Here is a 16,119-nt window from a genome sequence, read left to right as displayed (position 1 = left end):
CCTTCTTCCTAAATGTCAAAATTCTTTCCCAGAATATCATTAACGGTTTAGTTTGGCAGTTTTTGTTTCTTCCTAGGGATTCCCTGTAAAGGGGAGACTTGGTATCCAAAGCTATTTTGATTTAAAGGCCTCCATTTTTATTTCTGTATGACAGACTTGGCAGATTGTTTCATGGCAATTAAAAATAAATCTTAGAGTTTCAAAGATCATGTGAATGGGCTGTGTGACAGATAAAATCACTACTTTTCAGAGAAATTTCTCTTTTGGCCAGAGCATATACTTGTGGCATAGAGGTCATTGTTGGATATGAATAAGAATGTTTTCTTGTTCATCTTCACAGATACGTGGTTTCCTTCCGTCCTTTTGTGGGAATTAAATCTATTTTAAGAGTCACATTTACAGTATTGTTCCAGAGTTTGGTGCCAAGCCTCTCGCAGGAGAACTTGTCCCTTTTAGATAAGCTGAATTGCAGGAACTTGGCTTTGGTTTCCGGGGATGCAGTTGTCAGTTCCCAGCTGTGACTCTGTGCCCAGAAGGTCTATCTCCCCCACCATTTTTCCCATTGTCAAGCTTTTGCATAATCCAAGGCAAGCTTGCCCTAAGGTTTGATAGCTTGACTGTGCTGATGCTTTCTAAAGTCCTGAGGTCTAGGCCAATTCCAGATAAATGCTTTTGTGTCTCTGGTCTCTTTTTCACTGAGATGTATTTAGCCAAAGAAAACAAAATACATAGGAAGTTCTACTCCCAGATCTAGATCATAGTATAGTACTTTTTATAGTGGCCAGCACTTAAAATGCAGATACAGGTATCCATGAGCGTTCCCTCTTTCAAACCTGCTGTTGCTAACCAGGAAACACTTTTCTCAGGCTAATTCTGTCATTTCAACAAAACTCTTCCTTTTGTTTTTGGTACCTGGGATTGAACTTGTACTTTCGAGGCTCTTCCTCCCTTCTTATTGCTAGTAGATAGATAGATAAAATATTATTTGCACTAATATAACATACGTTTTGGCACTGGATGTACCTGATGATTGTTAGAAGTCAGAATGAAATGATTATTTTATGATTTTTGAAATGGAATTTATATAATCAGAATTGACTGTTTTTTAGTTTTCTCACATATGAAATTCTCATTTCCCTTTGAAAGAAACCACCAAAATATACTCAGGCTTTTTAGACAGTCTTTATATTCCTGAATATATAAAACAATTATTTTAGTAAGAAGAAACTTCAGTCTAGCCCAATTGTCATTAAGATGTTAGGTTTTTTTTTTTAAGGTTCTCTGTTTAGTTAAGGATGTATAACCATATTTCTTGGCATTCATTGTATCTTTCAAAATCTATTTTTGTTGCAAAAGAAACATTGAAATAAAGCAGTTCCAATATTTGAGATGTGTGTGTAGAACACTTTCTAATCTATAATTATTCACCAATTGTCATTTTTCTTATTTCAAATATTAGTTGTTTTGCTTTTACCTGTCTGGTTTCTGTACCTGTGTTTTAAAACACTGCCTTTGATTTGATAGCTTAAATTCAATAGATATCTTACAATCATTTTTCATAAAATTTTTTTGCCAGCTCTTTTTGTGGGGGCACTGGGGTTGTCAAGATGAAGTGCCTTCAAGAATTGTTCATTACTAGGGCCGGGGATTTGGCTCAGTGGTTTTGCTGCCTGCCGCATAAGCGCAAGGACTCGAGTTTGATCCCTGGTACCAAAAAAAAAAGTACAATTTAAGGGCTGGGAATTTAGCTCAGTGGTTTTACCGCCTGCTGTGCAAGTGCAAGGACCCAAGTTCGATCCCCGGTACCAAAAAAACAAACAAACAAACAAAAAAAGAATTGTTCATTACTGTGTCTGTGATATCACTTTGATAACTTTAAAAAAGTCTTTAGAGGATACTAAATCATAAAAACTTAATGAAAATTCCCTTAAGATTTACATTAAAAATTATAATTTTGTCCTACATCAGTCTTAATATAGATTTATTAGATTTCAAGAAAATATATATCACTGAAATTTTCAGTGACTATTAACAAACTGAGCTTTACTCTCAGAACATTTATTGTACTTAAGCAACATGTACCATGAAATTTTAAAAGATTTTTAAGTCAGTTAAATTTTACTAAGTTGAATGCCTAGGTGTAAAATTGTAATTCACATGTATATGCAAATATAAACATTTTCAGCTAACATTTGAAATAAGCATTGCACACTAGTCATGTGTGACAAAATAACTAATTTATAGGCTAATCATTGAATACGTGAAATGTTTTTCATGAACATGTTACATGACCAGTTAGCAAAAGCAGTCATCATTGTGTTAGCCGTTTGACACATCTCAGATGTTAACATCTGGAAAGTTCAGGTTCTTGATCAGCTGCCTCTACTGGTACTAAGTACTTACTATGTCATAAACTTTTAATGTCCCCTTCATTCTTGGTTCACATCAAGAGTCCTCACATTGGGTTTTTAATGAAGATAGTAAATCAAAGTTTTGCAATTAAAGTTTAGCTAATAGAGCTATTTTGTAGATATTTAACAGTGTCCATTTATGTAGAAATGATGCCTGCTTATCTTTTAAGAGTATTTTTCTAAATCATTTAATTTTTTAATATTTGCAATTATCTAATTAGCATGTTTTTCTGATTTTCTTTTCCAGTTCTTGGAGCAAGTCTGTATCATTATTCTTTTCATTGCTTCTTTTTCATAGGCTCATGATCGCTCAGAAAGTGGAGAATTGGCATTTATTAAACAGCTAGTCCGAAAGATCCTAATTGTTATTGCCCGCCCTGCTCGGCTATTAGAGTGCCTGGTAAGTTGCCTTTAGATGTGACTACATTATTTATTGTTAACTGTGGGAAAGCAGCAACCATCAGAAATCTCCAGTTTCATTTAACTTCAAGCACTAGTGCTAAATGGAAAAAGTCAGGAGGATCTACGACTAGTGAATGTTTATGATGACATCCATATGTGACTTGTCTTTTCTTATTTTAAGAAAGAATTCTAGAATTAGTACTGTATTAAGTGATAGTCATATCATGTTCTCATCAAACTCAAAAGATGATCATAAAACAATGTGCTTGAACTTATCTCAGCATTATTTCTCTATGTCACTGCTAATTTAAAATACTGTGCCTCCCATTTTCAGAGTTGCTGAGATTCAGAGAGAGGGAAGTCAGAGATATACTAAATAGTGACCGGTGGTCATTACACATTTTTAAAATGAGCCAAGGACATCAACCAGACCTCAAAGAGTGAAACTTTTAAAGATTAGTTCATTTTTTTACTGATATGCTTTTGGCCAGTGACCATTTTGGTATTTCAAATTTTTGTTTTATGGCATTTTGACTGAGCTTTAAATCTATACTATAAACAAATATGAAGCTTTGAACATAATTATTTTAAGGGACTATTAATATAGTATTAAAGTTCACTTTTAAGTTCTACTAGTCATTAAAATAATTACAACTCCATGGACAGTACACTTTTTAGCATTATAAACACACACCCCTACACACATAGGTGTAGTGCTTTAATTCTGTCCTATTTTAATTAACATTTATGATGTTTTACAATATTAGAATATTCATAGTTCCATAAATATATACCAACACCCGATGAGACACAATGGGAGGTCTGAGGGAGAAGGTGGGGGCAGGGTTTTCCATCAATGGTGGGACTCCTAGGATCACAAAATCAAATGTACCATTTGACCTGAAGTTTGTCTGGAAGCATGAAGGAGAAAAGCTTTTGTGGGTGCCTTTGGGGAGGAGAACTGGGTGACTGGCAAGATAGCTTGATGGGAGACTAAATTTTTACTCCTTCTCCTGTGTAGCTTTTGAATTGTGCAAGAGTTTAATTTAGGGGAGAATCCCACTTAGCATTAAAACTTATTTTTCTGGACAATAGTGATAGGCTAAGAGCAAATCTTGCCTTAAAAGAGGAAATGAATTTTTTATACTAATCACTTGTCATCAGAGGAGAAAAAGTAAAAATATAACCTCTTGAAGACAGAAATGGGTGGACTTAGAAGTATGTTTGGAAATGTTGCTTTTGGTGAAGAAACTGGAGTTTCAGAGTACACAGGGACACTTCTTAAACCCATCATCTAAGGACTTGCTCTGTCATCATAGGTGTCTATAAAGGGTACTGAGCATTTACACTGGTCGGGCCTTACTACATTTGTAGTGAGCATTTTTATATGGCCCTTAGAAACTCAAGTAATTGTTAGGTGAAAGGCTGAAATTCCAAAAGTGCTTACTTGGGGCATTAAAATGGGAAAGAGCTCGGACAGAAAAATTTAAGAAATATAATTATTTATAACACATCAATCTATAGCATGTATTTTAGAGTGATGTGAACCCTTGATCTGATCTGTAATACCACAAATAAAGAAAATAATAATAAAAATAGGATATAATGGGGAGTGGTGGCACAGGCATATAGTCAGGAGTTCAGTGCCAGCCTGGGGAAAATAGCCAAACCCCAGCTCACAAAACATACACACACAGGGCCAGGGATTTAGCTCAGTGGTTTCACCACCTGCTGCACAAGCCCAAGGACCCGAGTTCGATCCCCAGTACCAAAAAAAACCAAACCAAAACAAAACAAAAAAAACTCTACACACACAAATCAAATCAGACCTTTTTTGGTTGTGTGTGAGGTAGTGAGGATTGAACCCAGGGCCTTGTATGAGCAAATGTTCTACCACTGAGCTACACCCCAGCCCAGACCTTTCTTTCTCAATGAGATCAAGATCATCAGTGAACGTAGTACCTGAAAAGTTATATTAGAAGGGTGTTGGAAATTATTGTTATCTTTGAGTTACCAATTGCATAAATGTACTGTATTGGCTTAGAACATGAATAGGCTTCAGTGTGAGAATTATGTACTTTTTAAGGCAAGTAGCCTTCTTTTTGCACAATCTACAATCATGTATACAACAATTATGTTGTAAATGGAATTTAATAAAACCTCAGACAATTTTGGCTCAAAGAACTGTATCTGTGTTTGTCTTTGGTAGGAATTTGATCCTGAAGAATTTTACTACCTATTGGAAGCAGCAGAAGGTCATGCAAAAGAAGGACAGGGCATCAAAACTGACATTCCCAGGTACATCATCAGCCAACTGGGACTCAATAAGGACCCTCTGGAAGGTGAGTACTTCATTGGGTTTGACTCTTGACTTGTTTCTACATCCAGGTCTCATGGCAAGACTTAGTAGCCAGCCTTTTTTTCCTCTCCTATTTTGGCTATCTCCATTAAAACGTCCCTTTTTTGGCACCCATTGTGATTAGAAGCAAACAGCTGTAAGTTGAGTCTTGAGAAAGAAATGAACATGCCCCCATTTGAAAACAGGGACAGGGTTTGGGGTCTAGCGGTCTGTCAGCCTGAGAATGTCAGGCTGTCCTGGAAGGGTTTGTATTTCAAGTTTTCTCCAAGTACTTTTTCTCTTGCAAAGTTTAGCTGAAATCTTCCCAAGAGTGCTTTTAATTTTGAAAGCATCACTAAAAAAACTATTATTCATTTAAAATTGACATTTAAATTTAATTTGGAAACAACACAATGATGAAGATTATTTTAAATTGTGTGACATTGATATGTTGAATTTTTTTTGAGTATTTGTCTCAAAGTATGAAAAATAGTAATATACTAGAAAGGCAGTGATAAAAGGGAATGCTTTTTTTTAAAAAAGAACAGCTTATAGAAGGATTTATGGTTGATTCAAATGAAACAATATGTAATTCTATTAAATACAGAGAATAGGAAGCATCCTCTTAGTGATTTTTCAAAAATTAATATTGCTAACCCCACCCTCATCTTTTCCTGTTCATTGTTGTTTAGGATTGTTATTTACCACACTTAGGTTATATACTGCCTAAAAACTCATAAACAGTCATTGGCTGCTTAATGCAAAATTGTCTTCCTTGTTCATTAAATTGAATTTGCAAACAGCTTTTATCCTGCTCAATTGTTTGTGATGGAGGTAGACGTTGACACTGAGATTTTTCCTATCTAAAGCCGGAGAGCCTGCTGCTCTCTGCCCTGCTCTCTCCTGTTCTTCCTGCTTTGTTTGCTCTTGTAGCCATCCGGTCTTTGCTCCTAGTGAAATGATGCATGCATCACGGGGAGATAATGCCAGATAAATTTATACTGTACTGAAAGCAATACCACAACAGATTCATCACTTATCAGAGACTGGTGGCTGCTTTTCTGAAAAGTTCCCTGGGGAGAGATTTTCCCCTATGGCTTTTAAATTACCATCTTTACCTTTTGGAATCATGACTCTTCAGAAATGGTTTAAATCAATGAAATAAAAAGGGCAGACGTTTAATGGTATTTAGATGAGTTTTAAAATCTCTTCAGGCATTACAAAATGATGCTTTAGCTTCCTGCTTCAAAAGCTGATTCTTGGTTCCATTCCATTACTACCCACTGCTTACGAATAATATGTATTTCTCAGATAATAGTTATTTAGCAGAAATTCTATTTAAAACAGAACCATCTTTTAATTTGTTTTTTTATGAAAATAATTGGAGTGGGGGAGGCTGTCAAAGCCTATTATAGTGACTCTTCACGCCGGTATAGTTAAGGCTGCGTCAGCCCCTGAATTGTAGATGGAGCTGGTTCTTCACAGTTTTCTTACCTGGCAGTAAATATCACTGTAGACCGAACTTTGGTAGGTGAATAATCAGAGGTCTGTTTTTGTGCCTTTATGAAGAGTTTAAAAATTAATAGTGATCTTTGATGCATTAGGAGGTTAGTAATGTAAACTTTTTAGTAGGAGTTTTTTTTTAACTCTTGATACTTAATTTTCTTGAGGATAGTTTTTGATCTACATTTGCTTCCCTTTCTTGTAGACACATAAATGAATATACCTAAGGACTGTCCTTTGAAGGTTAGGGGTGAGAATTCTAGAACTGGACTGTGACCTTGATCATGCAATTCATGAGCCTCTTTGTGTCTCAGTTCCTTAAATAAAATAAAAATGGGATAATAGCAGTACTGATCCATAAAGTTATTATGAGGATTACAAGAGTTCATCTCTGTAATTGTTTCACATAGCAATTGCTTAATTAAATATAAGTCATGATTGCTATTTTATTAAACAATATTACGTTTTGTTTTTTCCTTAACTCCTCCAACTGAGTATGTTTTAATTTGTCTCAAAGTCTGAACATCTGAGGTACTAGACACATTGGATGTTGGCATCATTTGGCACCAACAAAATATATAATTTGCATTAAGTTTATTTTTATTCTGGAATTTCTCCAATAGATAAGCTGAGAAAGTTAGTGGTATCAGTCTCTAGTGTTTCAGAATCTGCAGTTTGTAAATTTTTACTTAAAAGTAATACTCCAGTACTGTTTTGGTTTATATTTCTTATGAATAATCAGGGTATTTGTATTTATAAAACCATGATCATATGAAATAATCTAAGAAATAATTTCAGAGACATACAAACATATGTAGCTAAAAACTTTTTATCATATACGTTCGATTTTGAGACATTAAAATGCTATTGGAGAAAATTAACTTTTTAAATAAAACATCTTTTTTTTAAAAAAAGTATGAAAATGAACAGTAAGTGAATTAGGTTTTCTTATTTACTATGCACTCCAACATGGGTTGGGCAATTAGACCCTTTGCCTCTTTTAAGTAGACCACCAGGATAGTACTTACACGGCTTTCAAGCATGTGGCATCCAGCCCAGAACTGAATACTTCATACAATATAATTAATAATAAATAACAATCAACATTTAATTAGCACTTGAGTTTTTTTCTAGTCACCATGCTGAAAGCTTTACATGCATTATTGTGTATAATACTCATAAAAACCCCTATGACATAAGTAATACTGGTCCATCTCACAAAGGAAGAGCCCAAAGTTAAGTGCCAGTGGTGGTGGTATTCCAAGCCTTCTCATCTGCACAGACCTCCTAACCACGATGGCTGCCTCTCCTGCACATTCTGAGAGTAGACTGGCAGGATATTGCTCAGTGGACATGAAGGAATGAAACAAGGGATTCTCATCTCAGGTTGAGAATCATTTCTGAGTTGTAGCCAAAGGACTTCTGATGCCTTTCAGAACCCAGGAAGCCTTGCATCTCTTGGATATCTGACAATGACCAGAGTTGTTAACACACTAAACCCTTTGCAAGCAATGGTAATTGTGTCAGCTGTGAAATGCTGACAGCCGGGGCAGATGTTCCATCTTCAAAGTTCCTACATCTAGGTATTTGTGAGAAATGGAGGTCTAGGAAAAGGTTTGCAATGAACAAGATCAAAATCTGAGTCTCTAGTTCTTGTCATCTTGTATGTAAGATTTCCTGTGGGCATATTGGATTACAGAGTGAATTTCTTTCTCTTTTTTGTAATAGAGAAATTATTTTTCTTTTACCTTAGTACTCTTGTCTAATTGCAATATTTTTCTTAAGCTTTGTTTTTTTAATTCTTAAATTTAGAAATGGCTCAGTTGGGGAACTATGATAGTGGGACAGCAGAAACACCAGAAACTGATGAGTCAGTGAGTGTAAGTATCTTTTTTGTTAAAATACAGTGTTGATTTTTTCTTTCATTAGCTTGAGAAGTTTTTGCCGATTACTTTATGCAACAAATATTTATTTTGCTTCCATATACAAGAAACTGCCAGGCATTAGGCATACAGTTTTAATGTGCCTCCTCTCAAAGAGAAACAGAAATTTACAAAAAGAATTCATGACAAAGAATAGTAACAATGAGTATGAGAAAAATTTATGAAGAAAAAAAGCCCATGTGCGGCTAAAAACATACCATAAAGAGATTTGTGTTAGTCTGGTAGTCCCCAAAGATTTTGTAAGAATGTGATACTTGAGCAGACATGTAAGAAATTACTCGGATAAAAAGTGGGGGGAACATTTCAGACACAAAGTGCTAAGAGTAAGAGAGACCATTGAGAATGGAGAGCTTGGGTCAAAATTGGATACATAGGTCCCTGCTGCTTGAATGTGTCCGTTTTTTTTGTTTGTTTGTTTGTTTGGTTTTGTTTTTTCTTTTAAGAGCAACAAGAAGCAACTGAGCTTCAGAGAAGTACATGTGTAGATAGGAGTAGAGGAGGTAAACGAGGAGATGATCGGATCAGAGTCACGGCTTAAAAAAGAGCAGATGGAGTGCAGGGAACAGGCAAGTGGCCCTGGGGAAGGCAGTTAAGAGGCAGCTGCAGTGGTTCCAAGCAAGAGTTCCTTGTGGCTGGGGCCATTCTCCTAAATAGTAAACCCCAGGAGAGAAGCCAGGATGGGGCAGGTTGGGGGTGGTCACAAAGCAGGCATAGGCTGTTTAGCCTGGTGGCTGGAGTCCAGACAATGGATTCAGATTACCTAGATTTGAAAACTGGCTCTACCTCTTCCTAGGTCCGGGGAACAGGGGAGATGCTCTATGCCTTAGTTTTCCCCTCTATAAAATAGACATAAGATATTATAAAGATTAAATGAAATATTCTATATAAAATCACTAGGAAATGTGGCATAGTAAATGCTAAATGATAATTGTTTTATTGATTTTATGACTATCATAATTTTTACTGTGTTGAGACTGAAGTTCCTTTGAAACATCCAAGAAGAGCCATCAAATCTTTTGACAGAGGGGGCATTCTGGTGAAGAGCTGATGCAGGAGTCGTCAGTGAACATAAAGGAAATCAGTAGGGAGAGAAGAATACATGGGCCAAGGGGCCTTGAGCACAACCTTGCAATCCAAAGCCATGGAAGAGCAGTCCTAATGAGAGTGGCTGGACGTTTAAGCGGTCCCAGTCTTGAACTGCTTCCTGTGAAGAAGTGGTAAATGATGACCAAAGCTAGGTCCTGTGGTTAGAGCCCAAGGGGAAGAGCAGAGAGCTGTGATTGCTAGAGTTGAGACTGCTGAGGTGAGAGTTGGTTGTATTACCTCTGCAGACACTGCAGACACCCAGGATGGTGAAGGAACTCAGGGAAAGAGGCAGATAGGAGGCTGGGTTCCAGGTCTTCCAAAGACAGGTGGGATGACAGCCTCAGAGATTACTGTGCTGAGTAGGGATTCATGGAATTCTTCCAAAGTGGTGGGTGAGGAGCACTGGGCTCTGCAGAAGGCCACAGACAGTGTTAACCCTTTCACTGTTAAGGTAAATGAGGCCTTAGATGATTTTTTACTAAGAGCTCTGTGTTTATTGTCCTTTGAGCTGAAGTTTTTGGAGACCATCATTTAGAACATTGGTATCTAAACCATTGTGAGATTTCTGGTACGGAAGTAAAGAAAGGCAGGCTTTCTACATCTGAGTGTTTCATTTGCAAGCCGCTCCTTCTTCCTAACAAAGCTTGCCGCAGGAATGAAATAGACATGCCCTGACCAGAGGTAGAGAGGCCACGTCCTCCACCACCCATGGCCAGCCACTTAGGCCCATTGTTTTCTGGCTGAAACCAGAGAAGGGTTTGTCACTTTGGACTAATGTCACAAATTATTATGAGACTAACTACAATAATATACAAAAGGAAAAAAAAAAGAGGAAATTTCAATGATCTTAGTGCATTTAATCCTCGGACTAAACCATTTGTAGACAACCTGCAGCTGCCCTCTCGCCCATCACATAAGGCACCTTCATGGGGGAACCTGGTGCTAAATTCTTGGAAATATGAGTTGGCTTAAATGAAGGCGCTCAGCACTGTTGTCGCAATTGATCTTTGAAACTGTTCCCAGGTTCTTTGAGCTAGAATACTCCACATCGGCATATTAAATAACATAGAATTCCAGTATTATCTATTTCGCCATTGATATAATTCTCTCAAATTTTGAACTTTTAAACTTTTATATTTTGTTCCCAAGAGCTCTAATGCTTCCCTGAAACTTCGAAGGAAACCTCGAGAAAGTGATTTTGAAACGATTAAACTGATTAGCAATGGAGCCTATGGGTGAGTAATTCAAGAAAAGCTCCCTTATATTTTAACATTCCTGAGTAATACATTTATTCTTCATGTTTATTTTATGCCAAATAGACATTGTGTGTGAACTTTTCAGATCACTGCACTTTCCTTGATGGGTGTAATAAGCTGCCAAAGTTTCTTCTTGAATACTCTAGTAGAAAACCCAGCAAGGGACCTATGAGTTATTTTAGAAGGTTGGAGAGAAAGATTGTATAAAGTAAAAGAAAAATGTTATGTATTCCTGCTTCTACTCCTTCATTCTGCCCTACTGGGTTCAGAAGTACCTGACTCCTGGGGGGGGGTGTAATTTTATACTATATGTACATACACAAATACACACATATTTACCATTAGCCTGTACTTCCTATCTGACCAGTAGACAACCTTGTAAGAAAATAAGACTATTACATAAGACTGTTTGAAAATTCAGAGCTATATATTTGTTATTTTTTTTGTTAGTGCTTATGTTATAATAGGATTTTAAAAATTGGACCCTATCCTATAATATACTGCTGTTTCTTTTATCCATTTGATTTTTCTTTAAGCTAGATTTATTTTCTAGATTTGCATTATAGGATTTGCTTTCAAATAATAACCTTAATTTAAGCTCATAGCAGGCACTAAATTGTCACTTTACTATTGTACCTTTTCATAATATACAAAATAGGTTTGTTTCAAGAAATTTTTTATTGACGTAATTTTACATATTTATGAGGTACATTGTAATACTTTAGTGCATTCATAATAATGAAATCAGAAATTAACATTTTCATCTCCTTAAACATTGATTATTGGTGTTGGGAACCTTTGAATTCCTGTTATCCAGTTCCTTGATCCATTTTTATAGACACACAATTCCCCTTCTCAGGGAACAGAGTCAATAGATCCTCAAGATCCTTCTGAGTTATTAATAAATAGTTTAGAAGGGTAATTAATGTACAAACTATGACCCAATCCATTTTATACAGCCCAAGAATTCCAGTTTAATTAAGTATTAATCCCAATTCCATCTGTAAATGGAGAGCAGTAAATAACCCCAGAGACATTTATTGCCATTTATCACACATATGAGCAGATGAGATAAAGTGACTTTTGTTATGCCACAAGGGACATTTCTATTTTTTCACCTCTAATATTTTCCACACCATTAACTTAGTGAAGAACTTAAATAAATATTTGTGAGTCCTTTCTACAGTTCACTGATTTGTTTTCAGAATTATGTCAAATGGAATATTTCTTGATGTGGCCCACAAATGCTTTCTAATATTATAATTTTGTAATATTGTATTTTCTTCAAAGACCTCATTGAAACCTCTGTACCTAGAAATATTGTTCTAGCATGCTGTTGCCCATAGTTTCTTCTTGCTTATTAGTATTTGTTTTTTTAGTTCCATACATATTTGGAGATGACCTAGGACTTATTAGTGGAGAAATGTGCACGCACATTTATTTTATGGGTACATGGGTTTAACACTGCTAAATTCTATCGGCAGTTGGATTCTGGAAAAAAATTAGGAAGTACCACTTTTGTAAATCTTGGGGCATATATCTTAGCAGTATTTGGAGTTCTAATTGGTTGAGTAAACTCATTTGTAGTGCAATTAAACTACTGTATAGTAGATGAGGTATATCACACTTTGGGGAATGGTTGGGAATATACAAGAAGTTAAACAAGCTGTGAATCAATAAACACTGAGGATGCAGGCCAAGTCATTAATGGGCTCACAAGCTGCCTGTTAGAGCCTCTGCCAACCAGCCAAAAAATTTTCTTTTCCTCTTTTGCTCTTCTCAGATTTAATCTCTCATTACATTTCTGACAATTTTCTTTATGATGTAATTTTTCCTAATTTGAAATTTGAATGGACCTTCCTCTCATCATGTCACCTAGGCTGAGATGAACTGGCTGAATAAGTGGATACCAGGAAGGGTGGATGAACTAAGAGGTTCCTAGCAGCTGTCTTGGATATCTGCATAACAGCGTGGCTGAAAGAGGCACCAAGTCCACAGCTTTTCTAGAATTGTTTCCCAAAACTGACCCTTTCATTAGAAAGGATTCTACTTGGCTTGCTAAAATACAAGGAATCAAAAAAAAAAACAAAAAAAACAAGGAATCATTTTCTCATACTTGGTGACCATTCATGTGATAATACCATTTTGATAAACATCTGATTTCATTCTCTGTTGCCCATGTTTTGGCTCCCTGGCTGGAAGATAAACATCGCTTCATGCCAAGTGAGCCCTTTGTAGAAGGCTGCATGTGTACACCAGGTACTCTGCTAATTTCTTTACCTGTGTGCTCATCTCACAAAAGCCCTGGGTGGCAGTGGATTCTTTTTACCTGCGTGCAAAGAAGGAGGTGTTCAGAGCCATGGTCACAAAGCCTCTGATTCCCAGCAGAGCTCTCCTCTCTCTGTAGTGTCCTTTGGTTAAAACTTTTAGCCATCTTAAATGAGGTGTAACAGTCCTACTTCTTTTGAGAACTTCCTGGATTTTTAAGTTACAACTTCAAATATTTTCAAAAGACAAAGAATAAAATTGACTCAAAGTAAAAACTAAGTGTAAAAGGTGCAACATTTCTCCCCTACTTTGGTTTTCTTTGTAACCTTGATGCACATGATTGTCTTACCTCTCAAGGACCATGGAGTTTGGCAGAGAGACCAGTGTGGAAGTTGAGGCATGCCCCCCTCCACATGCACCTACTGCCTTTCCCCTCTGCTTCCTTCTCACACATACTTCCTGGCCCCCAGGTACTTTTTGCTGCCCCAGATTCATGCATTGGGTTCTCAGCATGGGCATAATTTTATACACAGTAAACATTCATGCTCCGAATAGAGTGGATTCATTCAGCCCAAGGTGCTATTAGCTTCTGACTCCATTTCTCCCTAGCCCTCCTGTACCTCAATCTTGCATGGGTGGCTCCCAGAGAAAAGGGCCCCTGGTGACCTTCTCCCCTCCCATGTCACTTCCCACCTTCTGGTTGTCTTGTTTTCCAAGGAGGTTAGTGGAAGAAGAGACAGAAGCAGCCTTTTCACAGCAATCCTTGAGGGCCAGAAAGTGGAGAAATATGAAGCTAGATGGGCCACGTACAGTGGTAGGACCCTGAGAATTTTATAATCTGTCAACTGCTATCCATGTGTCCTCTACGTTTCTCTCTTGCTCTCTCTTTCCCTCTTTCTCAAAATTTCTTATTCTCTGTTGTCTCTTAAGGAAGTCTAGAACACTGATTTATAGAAAAAGAATATATGGAACACAATAATTATTACTAAATAAACAAATATTAGCATGAAGACTAGTACTCCCAAAGCAATACACAAGAACATAAAACAAACCCAAAAAATCAAGCTACAGAAAATTCGCATTAGGGAGTCTAGCTGCCTTCTGCAACTTGATGGAAATATGTGCACATGTCCTGAGGCAGGGATTTCTCAAGCTGCCTATAGGATTAATTTCAATGGTTCAGGTCAGTTTCCCTATGATTAACTGATTATTTTAAGTACATCATAGCAAAGGAGAGCTGGAAGTCAGATCAGTTCTATAAACTGGAAATCTGAGACTGCAAATGTAAGACATTTTTTATATAGTACCACAAAGCGACGTAATCAGCATGGTGGTTAAATTGAGCCTCGAGCTTCTCTTTTTTTTCTTCATAGAATCCTGTATAATTCTGTTCTTCTTTCACCTCCTACTGTTCTTATAGAATACTGCAGAGTAATTATTTATGTGAGAAATGGTGAGGCTTTATTGAAAATCAAAATGGTAGCCTTGTGACAGTCTGAATGTGATATTCAGAATATATACCAAAGCGTCCTCAGTACTAGGCTTAAAATTAAATATTGAAGGAAGAGATAGAAAGCAAGCTGCAGTCTGGTTGACTCTTAGAAATAGGTAAGTGATTATAGAAAGATGCTGCCATTTTCTTTTCAGCATCTTGAATTCTTAATGAGAATTATGTGTTGAGCAATACATGCCTTATATTTAAGAGATGCTTTATTTTCTGTGTTCTTTTGTGATTTATGCTGACATCTGCTGCCAAATGTGATCAGAAATGACAAATTATCTATGGACTTCTGATTTTATCCAAATAATAATTGGAAAAAGAGATATACAGTAAGAGCCTTTAATCTGATACCGAAAGAATTACCAGTTGGTTAAAGTATGAAGTCGTTTAAAAATACATACTCGAGGTCTGGGGATTTAGCTCAGTGGTTTCGCCACTTGCTGTGCAAGCATAAGGACCAGAATTCGATCCCCAGAACCAAAAAAAATAATAATAATAAAATAAAAATACTCGAGGGCCGGGGATTTAGCTCAGTGGTGCCGCCGCTTGCCTCACAAGCACAAGATCCCGAGTTCGATCCCCGGTACCAAAAATAAAATACAATAAAAATACATACTTGAACATTTTAATGCAACCTAAATACAAACATAAATTTACTGGTTTGGGCATGTAAGACCATTCAAGACAACCAGTATAAACCATAGTTATAATATATTGCTTATTTCCACTTTCAGCTTCTTTGAAGGTGAAGTAGGAAAGAACTTGAAGCAATTTGAATGCAGTAATCAAGATTTCTGTGATTTTATTTTTCTTTCTGTACTGGGGATCAGACTCAGGACCTTGCATTTGCCAGGCAGGCATGGTGCCACTGAGCTAAATCCCCGGCTTCTGTGATTTTCTTTTTTTTTTTTTTTTCAGTTTTTGGAAAGATCATCCTCACTAAATCAGAAAAGGAATTTTGCTTAGTAATTTATCAAAACTTTCTAAAACATTCCTTTAGGGCATTTTTTTAATAACCAATGGAGCATCTCATTTTCACACTCATGTTTCATTGGTTTCAATACTTATTTAGACTGGTTATTTTTTATCGAATTGAATCAGCAGAAGAGGTATAAGAATAAACCCAGCCTGCAGGAGTCCCAATGTCCATGCACTCTGCAGAGAACCATCAGCCCATGCTGAAAGAACTAGGTGCCAACTCACTGGCTCCCACGTTATTGGGTTTTACAGTGGGAATGACACCAACAGGGCACTCAGTGAATTGATTTTGTGGAGTATGGTTAAGGGAGCTCTTTGCTATACAGTGAATGAAAAACTAGAAAGCCGAAGAAATGGGGTGGGGAGCAGAGCCAAAAGAAAAAATAATAATGTTTAAACGAAAAAAATATAAATGTGTAATTTTTGTGAGCAA

General features: G+C 36.6%; 1 protein-coding gene across 27 annotated transcripts in view; it reads left to right on the top strand.

Moving 5' to 3' along the window:
* The window catches only part of Mast4 (microtubule associated serine/threonine kinase family member 4), a 594,077-nt gene that overhangs the window by 532,872 nt on the left and 45,086 nt on the right, over positions 1 to 16,119 (top strand). For all 27 annotated transcript variants that reach the window (XM_087189591.1, XM_087189613.1, XM_087189592.1 and 24 more), the window contains 4 exons: positions 2,710 to 2,811; positions 5,023 to 5,155; positions 8,467 to 8,534; positions 10,833 to 10,918. In XM_087189591.1, the coding sequence (XP_087045717.1) occupies positions 2,710 to 2,811; positions 5,023 to 5,155; positions 8,467 to 8,534; positions 10,833 to 10,918 (389 nt within the window). The remainder of the gene's footprint in view (positions 1 to 2,709; positions 2,812 to 5,022; positions 5,156 to 8,466; positions 8,535 to 10,832; positions 10,919 to 16,119) is intronic.

Source organism: Heterocephalus glaber, unplaced genomic scaffold (assembly GCF_053883595.1).
Source record: "Heterocephalus glaber isolate CG9 unplaced genomic scaffold, H.glaber_assembly_v1.0 deba00001543, whole genome shotgun sequence".
In the NCBI taxonomy this organism is placed as follows: Eukaryota; Metazoa; Chordata; class Mammalia; order Rodentia; family Bathyergidae; genus Heterocephalus; species Heterocephalus glaber.
This window is presented reverse-complemented; position numbering and strand designations above follow the sequence as displayed.